This window comes from Sinocyclocheilus grahami, unplaced genomic scaffold (assembly GCF_001515645.1).
Source record: "Sinocyclocheilus grahami isolate Dianchi unplaced genomic scaffold, SAMN03320097.WGS_v1.1 scaffold971.1, whole genome shotgun sequence".
In the NCBI taxonomy this organism is placed as follows: domain Eukaryota; kingdom Metazoa; phylum Chordata; class Actinopteri; order Cypriniformes; family Cyprinidae; genus Sinocyclocheilus; species Sinocyclocheilus grahami.
Window position 1 is genome coordinate 156,475 of NW_015506150.1, and position 13,781 is coordinate 170,255.

General features: G+C 35.9%; 1 protein-coding gene across 2 annotated transcripts; it reads right to left on the reverse strand.

Moving 5' to 3' along the window:
* Nucleotides 1-2,621: 2,621 nt before the first annotated feature.
* On the reverse strand, nt 2,622-5,601 carry rgs13b (regulator of G protein signaling 13b). Of its 2 annotated transcripts, none has more exons than XM_016250107.1 (5): nt 5,420-5,601; nt 5,225-5,284; nt 5,052-5,113; nt 4,750-4,916; nt 2,622-3,503 (listed from the first exon to the last, which is right to left on the reverse strand). In XM_016250107.1, the coding sequence occupies exons 1-5, from the start codon at nt 5,494-5,496 to the stop codon at nt 3,315-3,317; spliced, it is 555 nt and encodes a 184-aa protein (XP_016105593.1). In that variant the 5' UTR covers nt 5,497-5,601; the 3' UTR covers nt 2,622-3,314. The 2 variants fall into 2 exon arrangements, with proteins under 2 accessions (XP_016105593.1, XP_016105592.1); XM_016250106.1 differs by having other exon boundaries at nt 5,052-5,116; nt 5,420-5,598.
* Between the last annotated feature and the right edge of the window lie 8,180 nt (nt 5,602-13,781).

The following is a 13,781-nucleotide window of genomic DNA, read 5'->3' on the forward strand; positions in this document are numbered from 1 at the left end:
ATCTAGCGGTTGGGAATTGTAATTGCATTTTTATTTATAAAATGAAATGCAGCCGATAATCAATAATATCATAATGTGTATGAATGTAACATAACAGCTTGTGGGATGCATGACATCATATTATCAAATCCAAATAAACTTTTGAAACATTTAAATTAGCATTATTTTTGGCATAATAAATAATGCTATATTTAATAATGCTGTAAAATAATTAAATAAAATATAAAATAAAATAATGCTAATTTAAATGATTCAAACGTTTACTTGCATTTGATAAGAAGCTGCGTGGGTGAAAATGACATGTAAACAATTTTAAGGCTATTTTGGCTATGCTCATCGCTGGTCTGGTTACTGGTATAGGGCTATAGCCAAGCCGTTAAAATTAGACCACAGATTGCATCGATTTCCCCAGGTGGGCTAAAAGCAGACTACACGTAGCCCGTCTAATTTAGAGCTAAATCGTGGCTACATATAGACCATGCCATGAAATTACGCTTATATCTTTGTAGATATTGACACTGTGAACATGATGGGTTATCAACCATCTCATGCACTGTCTGGCCAAAAACTACAATCAGGTTTGACTATAAGTGGGCTACAGATAGCCGCTCTGACTATGAGCTAAATCGTGGCTACGCTCAGGCTATGTATTGAACATGTCAAAGAAATTAAACCAAACACCCTGTAAACGCTGTTGACTTTGCTTACATGATGGAATATACATCTCACAAGTTATTTTGCCAAAAAAATGACATGAAACCAAATTCAAGGTTATTTGGGCTAGAAGTGGGTTACACAAAGCCGTACTATATCGGGTCTATACTTAACCGAGATGTTGAAATGACGGCTATTGCTTGCTGGGTAGGGAGAGAGAGACAGAGAGAGAGAGGGCACAATTCTGTTGTGTGATCTTTGATGTTCACTCACTTAGCACACGCATCATTTGGATTAAAACTAAATCGTAAAAATAAGACCATTCATAGCGGCATTCACTATAAACATCATCTATTTTCAACCTTAGGCATACACGACTTTCTGGCGAAAGTGAATCCAGCAGCCTGTGTGAAGTGCGCTAGGCTGTACTATTCTGCATCAGTACAAATACGTGCATGCATCCCTAGTTATTAGTGTTGCTCTAACAGACATTCATGTTATCAACATAATTTACAGAACCACTGTGTGCTTTGCAAACACATGATATTAGCGTGCTAACAATCTAATATGCATACATTTGAAAACAAATCAACCATGTTTTAGTATGTCTAACTTAGCTAACATGTTAATCTTTGGAAGTCTTCTGACCGGGTTTGTAGTGGTTTTTACCTCTTGGGTTAAGATTAGGGTTAACACTTATTTGGTCGCCTTTGAACAGTAGTTTTATGTTAGCTATTAGCTCCTTTCAAAAACTTAGCAAAGGTATAGCTGTCGCATTTGTCTTAAATCAGAATTAACATTTTTTTAGTTATGTCTGTGATTAGCATAGCTAGAACAGACATTTATGTTAACGTTCTACATAAAGTTCTGCACACAAAACCGCCACGTGCTTTGTAAACACAAGATGCTAACTGTCTAACAAGCTACTATTCATGAATTCAACACAAAAAACAGCCCTGCTGTTCTAGCATATCCAAATCTCTGGGAAATTTTGGCGAATTAGCATTCCAGATTGGCTATAAATTGACGTCATGACTGAATGGCTCTATATTTAAAGCTTTGAAAATTCATTACAAACTAAATTAGGCATTAGCATTCTACGCAAGAAACCATGAAACAAATGCCTAAAGATTTAAGTTCCTAAAAGGAGTCAGTTTTTTCCGGTCACAGTTCTGCTTTGTTACCCATGTGCCCTTGACCAACACATTCAAGTTTCTCCAGCGGAACAGTCCCTGCAATTAGTGTGAAGTGTCTACTAAATGGCAAGTCTCACAGAGGAAGGCTTGCGTCATAAACTAGGTTAGCAACATTAGACATGCAATAGCAGAAATGTGCGAGTTGCAAGATCTCATGACTTTTGAGCAGCCGCTGCAATGCACACTTCTCTGGCACTTATGAAGTCTTTCTTTCTTAATTCCCTGTTCTGTGGGAACTGAAACTCATCTGTTCCTGTTTCAAAGGTAATTGTTTCACTATGTAGTCATGGGACCTGTCGGCCAAAGGGTTAGAAAATAATAATTCCTATATTAATCAAATGAGTTGACAGTAGCTGGAAAGTTAACATTTAATGGTGTATTTGGTGTTTTATACAGTATTGGTAGTGGCTGTACTATCTTGTCTTGAGATGCAAAACTGCGCAAGATAAGACGTTTCAGTGGGTAAACACAATATATTGACACCATATTGGATATTTTTTGTTTTATCTGTATTGGACGATATTGGGTGTTTATGTTTTTCCATAAGATTTAGATATCAAAAACTTAAGGAAAAGTGGAGGTTTTTGGCAAAGGTTTAACATTTTAATGTGTTTGAACTTTGTATGGAAATAATATCGGACATTTATCGGTTATCGACTAGAATAGGAAAATCATTAATCGTCTGATCTTCTTGGCAAAAATATTTTTGAATGTTATATATGAAGCAAACCAAAGACAAAAAGGAAAACAGACTCAAAAGTTCAACAGTGTCTAATCTTTATTTTATTGTCCTAAAAAAATAACAGTGGACAGAACAAAAGTCAACATCCAACCAGTGGCTGTGGCAAATAAATAAAAAAACATCATTATTTAAATTAAACTTTATAACATTACAAGTAATGCCTACAATTTTTGTGTGCAGCACACATGCTGCAACTGTTCTTATATGTATTTTTATTTATTTTTTATTTCATTTAACTTGACCTCTCAAGTAGGTAAGTTTTCTTTAATGTTATACATCTGTGTGGCAATAAGGCACCGATGTTGAAATAAGATATGTCAAGTTCCTCTCACAAAAGTGTCCAAACCAACTCGTTTTCGTTACTAAAGTCATTGTAGGACATGGTAAAGCAGTTCTTAAAGATCCTCTGGAAGTGCCAGGAAAAGAAAATAGTGTTGTGCCCAGACTGTAGCATCAGAAACCACCGGAAGGGCTTGAAGGAGCTGGGTCCTTATCTACACAGGAAGCACCCTCAGTTAAGAAGCACTCATGGCGCTTCAGTAACATGTTGGACTTTGATATCAATGGCACGTTCCCAACCATTGCTCCATATTGTCTCCTTCCACTCTCAGAGGTCTTTTGAGGTCTGATCCACATGGCAGGGGCGCAAGCTTTGGGGTTCTGGTCCTGCACACAAGACCAGACCGTTCCAGTTTTAGCTTTGGTGTGATATATCCATAGAGTCATCTTTGAGCATTGTCTGTAGCGAGGGACTCAACAAGGGTCTTGTACATCTCAGACCTTAGAAATCTGGGGTAAGAGTCGCGTTCCATCAGTCCATAAACGATCTTTTGAGCCTCATCGAAACACTGCGGCGTCGGACTGTTCACTTTCCTCTTGATTTCCTCCCGTGTGTGATAGTCGATGTTTATCTGCGATGCAAATGAGAGCCGTTGACGTACTGTCCATTTAATGAGAAACTACATCGGAAATATGCTAAGTTAAGTTGTAATTGCGGGAAAATAAAAGAAACAATAGTATAAACTACTCAACATTAAGGTGTTCAGCCATAGTTTGTGCTGTGAAGAGGCCAGTATCAGATAATATTTTGCTAATTCTTTTATTTCACAATCAAACGTTATTCCTCCATTTATATATTTGTTTTAGGTCTGCCGTGGCTATTTCCAGGGGTCAGGCTCCTCTGCTGGGGGCCCCTGACAGTTAGTGGCCCCACAAAAATGGCACTAGTGGCCCTGTAATCTGTCCAAGTTAAGTTCCAATCAGCTGTAAACTCAGTTATACTGTGGACTTCAGCAATCTATATTATATTATATTATATATTATATTATATTATATTATATTATATTTACATACAAATTCAATACAAATGTACTTGAATGATTAAATTAATAATTAAATATTTTTATCATATAATTTGATAAATAATTTTTTATAATTTATGTTAAATTGTATTGCTGCCGAATATACATATATAGCCAATATAAATACATTTATAATAAATGATTAATTATTAATTTTAATATATTATATTATATTACTCCTGTATATACATATAAATATAATACAAATGTACTTATTTCCAATTGATATATTATATTGTGTAAACATACAAAAAGCCCTTACAAATTGACTTGTATATATTGAATGATAATTGTCACATTACCACTGTATATACATACATATCCAATACAAATGTACTTATAATGATTGATTAATTATTATTTTATTATATTATTTATAATAAATATTTTTTAACAATTTATCATTTTATATTAAATTGTATTGCTACTAAATATATATATAAAGCCAATATAAATGTATTTATAATGAATAATTAATTATTATTTTAATTGCATTATATTATTTGTATATACATGCAAATCCATTACAAATATACTTATTTTCAATTATCATATTATTTATAATATTTAAATATTTTTATATTATATTATATTGCTACTGTGTATCATGATCACTAGCAGGAGTGCTATATGGTTAGATGATGTAGAAACTGTCTTAAGTTATTTAAATAGAAAACGTACACAATTCTTGTCATACAAATGGAGAAAATAAAAGCTTATCAAGACACAACAGACACTTCTAGCGTAGCCTCATTGATTTGTATAGCGACAGGGTGTCATGTGGTGTGTCCTGTACCTCTTTCGGAGATTCTGCTTCGACAAATTGCTCGAAGATTTTCCTCGCCTTCGAGCTCATCTTATAGGACGAAGTTATCTTCTTGTAATCCTCACACGTCAACCAGAATTCGATGTTCTCGTCGCTGAACTCCGATTTCAGAAAGGTGCGGAATGTGGCCAGGCCATCTGGAGGGAAGCGAATGCGGGTGCGCGTCAAAACACACGGCACGAATGTAAACCAGCACCTCTTTAATTTACTCATGTTTTAGTCTTCTCTGGCCTCAGCAAACCAATGGCAAAAATAGCTTCGAAAAGACTTACATTTGGAACCGAGGAGTCGCTCCAGAGACTGGGACCATTGTTGGGTGTCTTCTAAAGTTAGCCTGCTGAGATCAGACGGGTTTGATTAGTTGACCGTAGCTAGATTAGAAGCAATAACTCTTGTTTGAACTATTTTGGACCTGGTGCCCTTATATGTGTCGCTTTTTCCTTACCTCTCAGGAGCAGATGAACTGGTGAACACACACTTTAGTCGGCACATGAGATTCTTTCCTCTACGGAGAGAAAGTCAGCTTTGTTGTCTGCATTTTACGCTTCACACATGCAAACCTACGCTAAAGCATGCTGGGAATCACAATAGATTCCCTTGTGCTTATAGTTGAGTGCAAATGCTTGAAGATCACACTTACAAGGTCTTGTTTCTCGTGTAGTCGTCTCTGTCCATGTTGAGATGTGTTGGGAGAGGTTGTGGGATTAGGCCAGGCATGGTAGAGCGAGGGCTTATTGCCCAGGAATCCACAGCTGTGTGCTCCTGCTAGTGATCATGCTGCACTTGGTGCTCTACAGGTTTCCCTTCTGCATATCCGGCTCTGCTTTTTATGCCCTGCGACGGTTGCTAAGGGCTCGTGTCACCAACAGGGACCACAAAGAGGAAGCCCCATCGAACCCTCCCCCTCCTCCCTGGTCGCTCGTGTGCGAAAAGCATTGCCTGTTTCTCCATATTTTTAGAGATGTAAATACACGTGTACCTTGCTAAAATAGCTGATAAGCAAATTACGGCTTTGCATGTTTTGGGTTTTTCAGTAATCTACAGACGTAAACAGGGCCAAACTGTAATGGAGCATGGATGGAAATAAGAGTCAAATGAGATGGTTAGGCCGGTTCATGAAGTTACACAAAGGAATCCTTTTTGTAAAAAAAATAAAATAAATAAAGATAAACATAAAGATAAGGAGTAACTAGCACCAAAAAGAGTTGTACTGCCTGATGTCAGAGGGCAAGTTTTGAAGTTCTGCAAGGCCTTTGGTGTCTCTAGTCACTATGTTCTGGTGCTCTTTAAAGAACCAACATGCTGTTCAGAATAACCTATAAAGAAACTTCACAAAGAAATGTATCACCAGAAATATTTCTTGAGGACAAGTTTGTTTAAACAATTTAAGAAAACTGCTTATTAATATTTGTTAAAATTTTGTTTGTCAAATAAAAGTCATGTGATGCAACCAACGTGGATCATAGGCCCTCATATTTATGAATTAATACATAATACTTGTTAAAAACATTTGTTGTTAAATCAAAGTCATATGGTACAACCAACATGCATCATAGACCCCTGTAGACCCTCATGACTGTGTGAAGGTCGGTACATCTGGGAAAATATCAGATTAGTTCAGGTAATAAAGTGTCATGTGGTGCAGCTCCACACAAAAAATAAAATAAATAATATTTCTGAATATTCATCAAAAATGTTTTTCTTGTGAAAAATATTTTTACATGGATTATTTGGTAGCCTATTCATAATTTTTTTTTTTTTTTTTTAAGTTTAGGGAAGCTTAGTTCAAGTTGTAAAATGTCATGTGTTCCAACTCCACAAAAATATAATGATACTTATAATTTATCAATTCATGATATTTGTAAAAATACATTTTACACTAACTTGTCAAATTAAAGTCATGTGGTGCAACCAACATGCATGAAAAAGCATATATTATAGACCCCTGAAGACTCTTGTGACTGTTTGATCTGAATTTGATCTTTTTATGACAAGCCAAAATAAATTAGCTCAGAGTGTAAAATGTCATGCGTCAACTCCACGCACGCACACACACACACACACATAAAGATATTTATGAATTTCAAATTAATTAAAAAAAATGCATAAGACTGCGTATTGTTTTTATTTTTAATTTTGTTAAAGGGGTCATATGATGCTGCTAAAAAGAACATTATTTTGTGTATTTGGTGTAATGAAATGTGTTTATGTGGTTTAAGGTTAAAAAAACACATTATTTTCCACATACTGTACATTATTGTTTCTCCTCTATGCCCCGCCTTTCTGAAATGCGTCGATTTAAAAAAAAAAAGATCATCGGTCTGAAAGGCCAGCTATCCAGTGCGTTGTGATTGCCCGAATACCTCAACCATGTGACGGAAATGTTACGCCTCTTACCCTACTGTGATGCCTTGTCCCGGCCGGAGCGACGAGACAAAAACATTAAAACCCGTTATAAACAAGGCATTTGTTGCATCCAGTGGGGACATAATTTGTGTTAGTCCAAACTTAATTTACATAAAACTTAAAAGCTTAACATGAGTCTGAAAGGCCAGCTATCCAGTGCGTTGTGATTGCCCGAATACCTCAACCATGTGACGGAAATGTTACGCCTCTTACCCTACTGTGATGCCTTGTCCCGGCCGGAGTGATGAGACAAAAACATTAAAACCCGTTATAAACAAGGCATTTGTTGCATCCAGTGGGGACATAATTTGTGTTAGTCCAAACTTAATTTACATAAAACTTAAAAGCTTAACATGAATTGTTTTGGAAAAGAATGATTATGATGTGTTACACCACATGACAGTTTTAGAGTCATCAAATTAAAAGGTTACTTGGAAATTGTATACAAGTTTTATATTCATGTCTGAAACCAACAAGAATAAAAGAGTACAGTTCTAAGAACTTGGCATATGCATTTTAAACTAGATTTTTCCTTTATCATTGTCACTCCATGAACCCTTTAAATTGACCTTTTTTGTGTGTTTTTATGTGTATTAATCCATAGTAAGTTACTTTGGGTTTTGTCTCCATAGGTTTATCCAAAAATGGATATAGGCAGTCAAGCATTCACTTTTGACACCGTGTTAATGACAGCGTGTGTAGACATCCTCAAAGTCACCTGACCGGTGCGCTCTATCTCATACTGTAACTCTGTCAGTTTCTCCATTGTACACAATTGAGCAATTTTGTACCTCGGGCAATGTCAGCGCCTCAGAACATTACTCATTTCCTTTTAGTTGTCATGGTGACTGTGTATTTGGCAGCAGATGATGGGCAGATTGTGTGAGAGATTGGTCAGTGCGCTCATCCGCAGGCTGAAACCGGGTAACTTACAGATTGGTGAAACGTCTCATCTATAATTGCCGCATCCACTGTACACTGTACTGCATGATGGGAGCTTACTTTTAACGGTCGCCTTTGTAAATTAATTTCCTTATGTCCGTATTACCACATGATTTCGCATCAGCCTCTTTTCTGAGTGACAACATATGTGTTGCGTTGAGACGGGAAACAAATGTATGGGGAAAAAATGTATATTATTATTGAAATAGTTATAAAGTACATTGTGTTTTATTAAAAGCCACTGGTCCCTCAGCAGCAAATAGTGTCCAAAACATTAATTTACTTACACGCTCATGTGTACCCATAGAAAAGAAAACTAATAAATATGAATTAAAAACTATAATAGTATCTAATGATACTAAAATAACCTTGAATTTTCATGATGTTTTGTAATGTAGTCTTGTAATGTCAAATTTGTCAAATTACATGTACCTTTCTGATTCATATATTCAATTTATTTCATATATATATATATGAATATATAAGGCAAAGTTAATGTTTTTAAGTAAATAAAAAATGTCCCTCAATTGTTTCTTCTAGATGAACAATAAATTGAGAATTCTGTTTGTTGTTGCTTCTCAAATTGTTGTTTTGTACAAAAGATTTCAATTTGAACTCACTTTCCTCATCAGATTTCTAATTGAAAAATAAAATAATAATTATACTATTATACAATAAATTAATATTGTATTCTTACTGTAGTCAGAATTGCTGTATTTCTCCCCAGCAATGAGAAGCATCTGAGACAATGTTGATACCTAAATTAAACATATCCGAGAAATCCATTAGGTCTCCTGAGCTTTGAAAGAGCAATCAATGAGCAATAAGATTTTCTTCTGGTAGTATTTATATCATCAGCATCGCATTTTAATGACCAAATGAAAATCATCTGTGAAAAATCCCCATGAAAATCAAATACTGTGCATCCAGTATTCATTTTATAATGAAAAGCGTCTTAATCTAATAAACATGTTTTTTTTGTTTTTTTTCAATGGATGGATATTTCCAGTGGTCCTAAAACAGTGGTGTCTTTATTATAGAATTACCTTCCCCAAGAAGGACATATGCTGAGGGAGCTCTAGCATGCATCAGACGGCCGTTGACATTCACTGTGTTGGTAGAATTTTAGGTTAATCAAGCACAGTTATTCTTAGACGCTCTGGATTGCCTTTTTAAGCTATGAATCTTAAGTAAGTCATTGTCACAGTGGGGTCAAGCACTGACATGGATTATTATTGTATTTTATGGCAATGTCTCTCACTTAAGGAACGTCTCTGCATCAATTAGCTCGGGTCAGACATGTGACCAAAGCACAGTTCCTCACAGACTGTAGAAAACTGGCTTCTCAGAGCTGGTTTCCTGCTCATAATTAGTCATTGTACTTTCTAAGTAAAGCTCATCTGCGGTTCACTGTATGTTTGTGTGTTGTAATCATAAAGATGGCATGACGTTCTTTCACTCTTTAACCGGATTGGGAATATTGAATGCCCGAAAACACAATCCACTGTAAACAAAAAACATGGATTTTATATATATGTAAAGTTAATATTTATAAGTAAACAAGGTATTTTTGTTTCTCCTAGTCAGTTGTGAGATTAAATGGAGAACAAATGAAGATGTCTATTAAAGCTGTTGCTTCTCAGATTTCTTGAGGTAGATAAAAAAGAAGATAGATAAAAATCCAGAGATTTCAATTTGAACTCACTTTTATCATTAGAATTCTAATTAAAATTAAAATTTGAACAGAAATATGCATTAAGGTTTTGCATCAACCCTGTTACCGTCATGTTTTCTGCTTTAGTTATAAACATTCCATCAATTAAATATTCCTTGGGATTTTCACAAACACAAAGAAAGATAGATAGATAGTAATTGATAATTCCATTAATTCTTCTTTTCTTAAAGAAAATTCCAGCAATTTATATATGTATATATATATATAGTTGTCTTTAGGTTATGCATCAACCCTGTTACAGTCATATTTTCCATTTTATTAATAAACTATTCCATTCATTTCAAAGAATTTTCTTAAAGAAACATCCAGTAACTTATATATGGTTGACTTTAGGTTATGCGTTAACCCTGTTACCGTCATATTTCCTATTTTAGTAATGAACTATTTCATTAGTAAAAAAAAATCCCAAATCATTTTTTTTTTCATCATGAGGATGTATTTTTTGTTAATATCTTCTGTTTTATAACTATCACATTTTTTTTAGTTGGGGATTTACTAGGAACTCTCTTTTTTTGTTCCTTAATATTTGTGGAAATAACCAGCTTTAAAATGTATTTTAATGAGACCTTTGTAGTTTCATGTTCTTGTATGTCAAACTGAATGTCAACCCTGTTACCATTCCAGAAGTCTCGCTTAGCCAGACCTTCAGACTGACGGCTGAAGGTCTGGAATCCATGGCAGCTTTCATTGGCCTAGGCCCGCCCATGAGGCCATTTGACAGACATGTCAAACAACCAATCACAGTTCATTTCGTTCATTGTCATGTTTTAGGGTGTGGAAATGTCGCCACAATAACAAAACGGTGTGTAAAACTCTCAGACGTATTTTAAAGATTCTATGCTGCAAACTTAAAATATTTCACATACTTTTGAAAATCCAGCATTTAGTTGGTCCTGAAAAGCGTTCATTGTCGCAGTTGTAAACACGACGGCTTTCTTCTTTCGTGAGGGGGTTTGGCGTCACTGCATCTTTGTTTCCAGGTGGAAAGTCAAAGAACGCGACACACAGGTCTCCTGGAAATCCTGTATAATTCAACCAATCCAATGATGGCTTTGAAACTCCTGAAGTGTTTTGTGTGCCATGTGCATCAGACGTTTAGCCAACGGTCCGTCACGTCTGAGGCTGAGACTACCTTTCCAGTAGTGTAATTTTTGTATTTATTTATATGAATGTTTAAAGTAAAGTAAATGTTTGAATGCTGTAACTGGGCTTATCAAAGTCAAAGTCTGCTTTATTGTCAATTCTTCCACATGTACAGCACATACATACAGAGAATTGAAGTTGCGTTACTCTCAGACCCCTGGTGCATACAGATAACACTAACAGTAGAGCATAAAAACACAGATAGATAGAGATTAAATATAAAATACAATTATACAAATATACAATAAGGACATGTAAAAAAATAAAAAGTTAAATAAAGCAGCACAAGGCACATGGCAGATAGAGTGCAAACCAGTGAAGTAAACAAACAGTGCAGATAAAATGATTGTAGTGCAAAAGAGCTTATTCAGTCTGATTAAAGTGACAAAAAGCTCAGAGAGCAGTTCTTTATTTAAACTGACTGAAGAGGTAGTTGAATGAGGTCAGTTCAATGCTGAATGCTGAATGAGGTACTAGTGAGCATACCAATGCTGCACAAGGTGACTGGTGCAGGTCACAGTTTGTTAGTGCATGTGGGCACAACAGCCTGACTTAGTGAGATGTTAAAAATATCTGTGAAGACATCAGTGAGTTCCATTGCACAGTCTCTCAGTACACACCCAGGAATGTTGTCAGGACCCGGAGCTTTGCGTGCATTGATCCTGCTGAGGGATCTCCTCAGGTATCAGCGACCAGGTGATGAGACTATGTAGTCTCTTATAAAATATAAGATTATAATAATTATTAAAAATCATATGTTTTATAATTGATTATCAAAATGCTGTTTGAAGTCAACTAGCAGTTTATCTTGAGGTCCCACAATACAATCTCTCAACACTTAAACACATGTGTCTGATACAATCTAACAGAAATCTACTTTCAAGACCAACATTTAGAAAAGTCACCCATTTCGAACGGTCCAGTCCATCTCTCAAATAACAGTGGAAACCATTTAATGTACCTTCATTCTTGATAATTTCCTGTTATTTTTCTCATTCATCTTATCACTCAAAGCAAAGAAGCTGAGCCTCGGCACACCACATACTTTCTGTTCTCCTCTGTCATTTCCTCTTAACCATGTGCATATGTCCTCTTTCTGTGCGCCGGCTCATTAAGAAACATTTTTCCAGTGAATTAGTTGTCATTGGCTGGTCTACATTGGGTTCCTGGCTGCGTTCCTCAGGTTCTGATAGGCCTCAGATTTGAGGAACCTTGGGCAGGAGTCTTCCTCCATCAGACTGTATATATGCATCTCGGCTTCATCAAAACAAGTGAGGTCAGGCTTCATCAAAGATCTCTTGATCCTCTCACGAGTGTGATGGTCAATGTTGACCTGCAAAATTGTAACATTTACATCAATGAGAGATAACTGAAGTATATTTGAAGAGTTCAGATGCAAAAGCCTCTAAGTGCCATCCTAGGGGGGTAGGCCTAATAATCTGGAAGGGGTCAGAATTCGGCACAACACTGGGACTCGAACTCGAGTCGCCCGAAGCTCAACGGTTGAGCTTTTTTTAGATTAATGTGAAACTACTGCATATTTTTAATGTAAATTTAAATTTGACACCAGTTTAAATTTTCCAGTAGTTAATGTACGAGAGTTATCGTTCTGATGTTTCAAACACGTGAATAGTGTTGGGAATCGAAAATCGATTCCGATTCCAGAATCGGATACTTAAGGTCAGGAATCGGATACTTGTTGTCAAATTAAAATTTAGATTCCGCCTATCGATTCCTATGCGTTTTTTTTCTTCATCTGTGAGGATGACCTAGCAATCTGCCAGGACCTTGCTCGCTAATCTAAGTGCTCGGCTACATTTGCTATCAGAAGCCAAAAACGCTAAGTATAATATCTGTGATAGCTAAACATGTTGCAAGAGAGCCGTCACCACCAACATGACAAAGCACTTTAATTTAATACATCGTTAAAGATCGTGAACACGATTCAAACACCAACGTGATTCTATTCCTAAATTACAAAGATTCATCTGTTTCATTTCTCAACCTTTGACATGTTCGATCAATGTTGTGATCACTTGGTTCGTCCGTGCAGAGTACGATCACACCAGTGTGATTTGAACGTTTGCGCTGCCATTGACCTAAAGAGAGCAACTGTCTGTCATGAATGAAACAGCTTCACAGTATCATTATTTCTGTGTTACAAACATTCAAATCACAGAAGTACTGGGATAAAAGTTTATAGTTCAGATGTAAACTCTGATGTGTACGGTAGTGATTAAAATAGAGTAAATATCCTTTTGAAAAATATTTGGCACTTCAAATGAAGATTTATCAATTACATTGTTATGCTAGTAGGTGGCGAAAAGGGGCTGTTAAAATGTATTTGTCTTTGAATCATAAAATTAGCGTGATGATATCATCTTGAATATGTCATTTGATCTCGGATGTAATAAGCAATGTACGAAGAACGGGCCCCTGTTAATGTTGCAATAGAGATCTTCAGGAGTTCACGCTTCATTGGTGGATGAACCGCGCCCACAGACAAGCATACACCCTATCAGTGAACAGAACACTTTCTTTGAGTTTTGGAGTCACACCAAACATCAGTGTTGTGCTCGTTCATTGAGGCGTATTGTTAGTCATGTGGGAGTGGTAAGAATTTGATAAAAGTGCTTGGTACATGTTTGCTGTGTAAGCTAAACTATGGTGAAATAGTAATGTGCAAACGTGAGTTTAAAGGGGTCATATGATGCTGCTAAAAATAACATTATTTGGTGTATTTGGTGTAATGAAATATGTTTATGCGGTTTAAAGT

Excerpts from the sequence above, each read along its gene's own strand:
- rgs13b (XM_016250106.1), bottom strand. The coding sequence starts at position 5,496 with ATGCCTGGCCTAATCCCACAACCTCTCCCAACACATCTCAACATGGAC. Across the intron at positions 5,117-5,224 it reads AGTTCATCTGCTCCTGAGAG|CAGGCTAACTTTAGAAGACA; the intron begins GTAAGGAAAAAG and ends GTCTGATCTCAG. Across the intron at positions 3,504-4,749 it reads AAGCAGAATCTCCGAAAGAG|ATAAACATCGACTATCACAC; the intron begins GTACAGGACACA and ends TTTGCATCGCAG.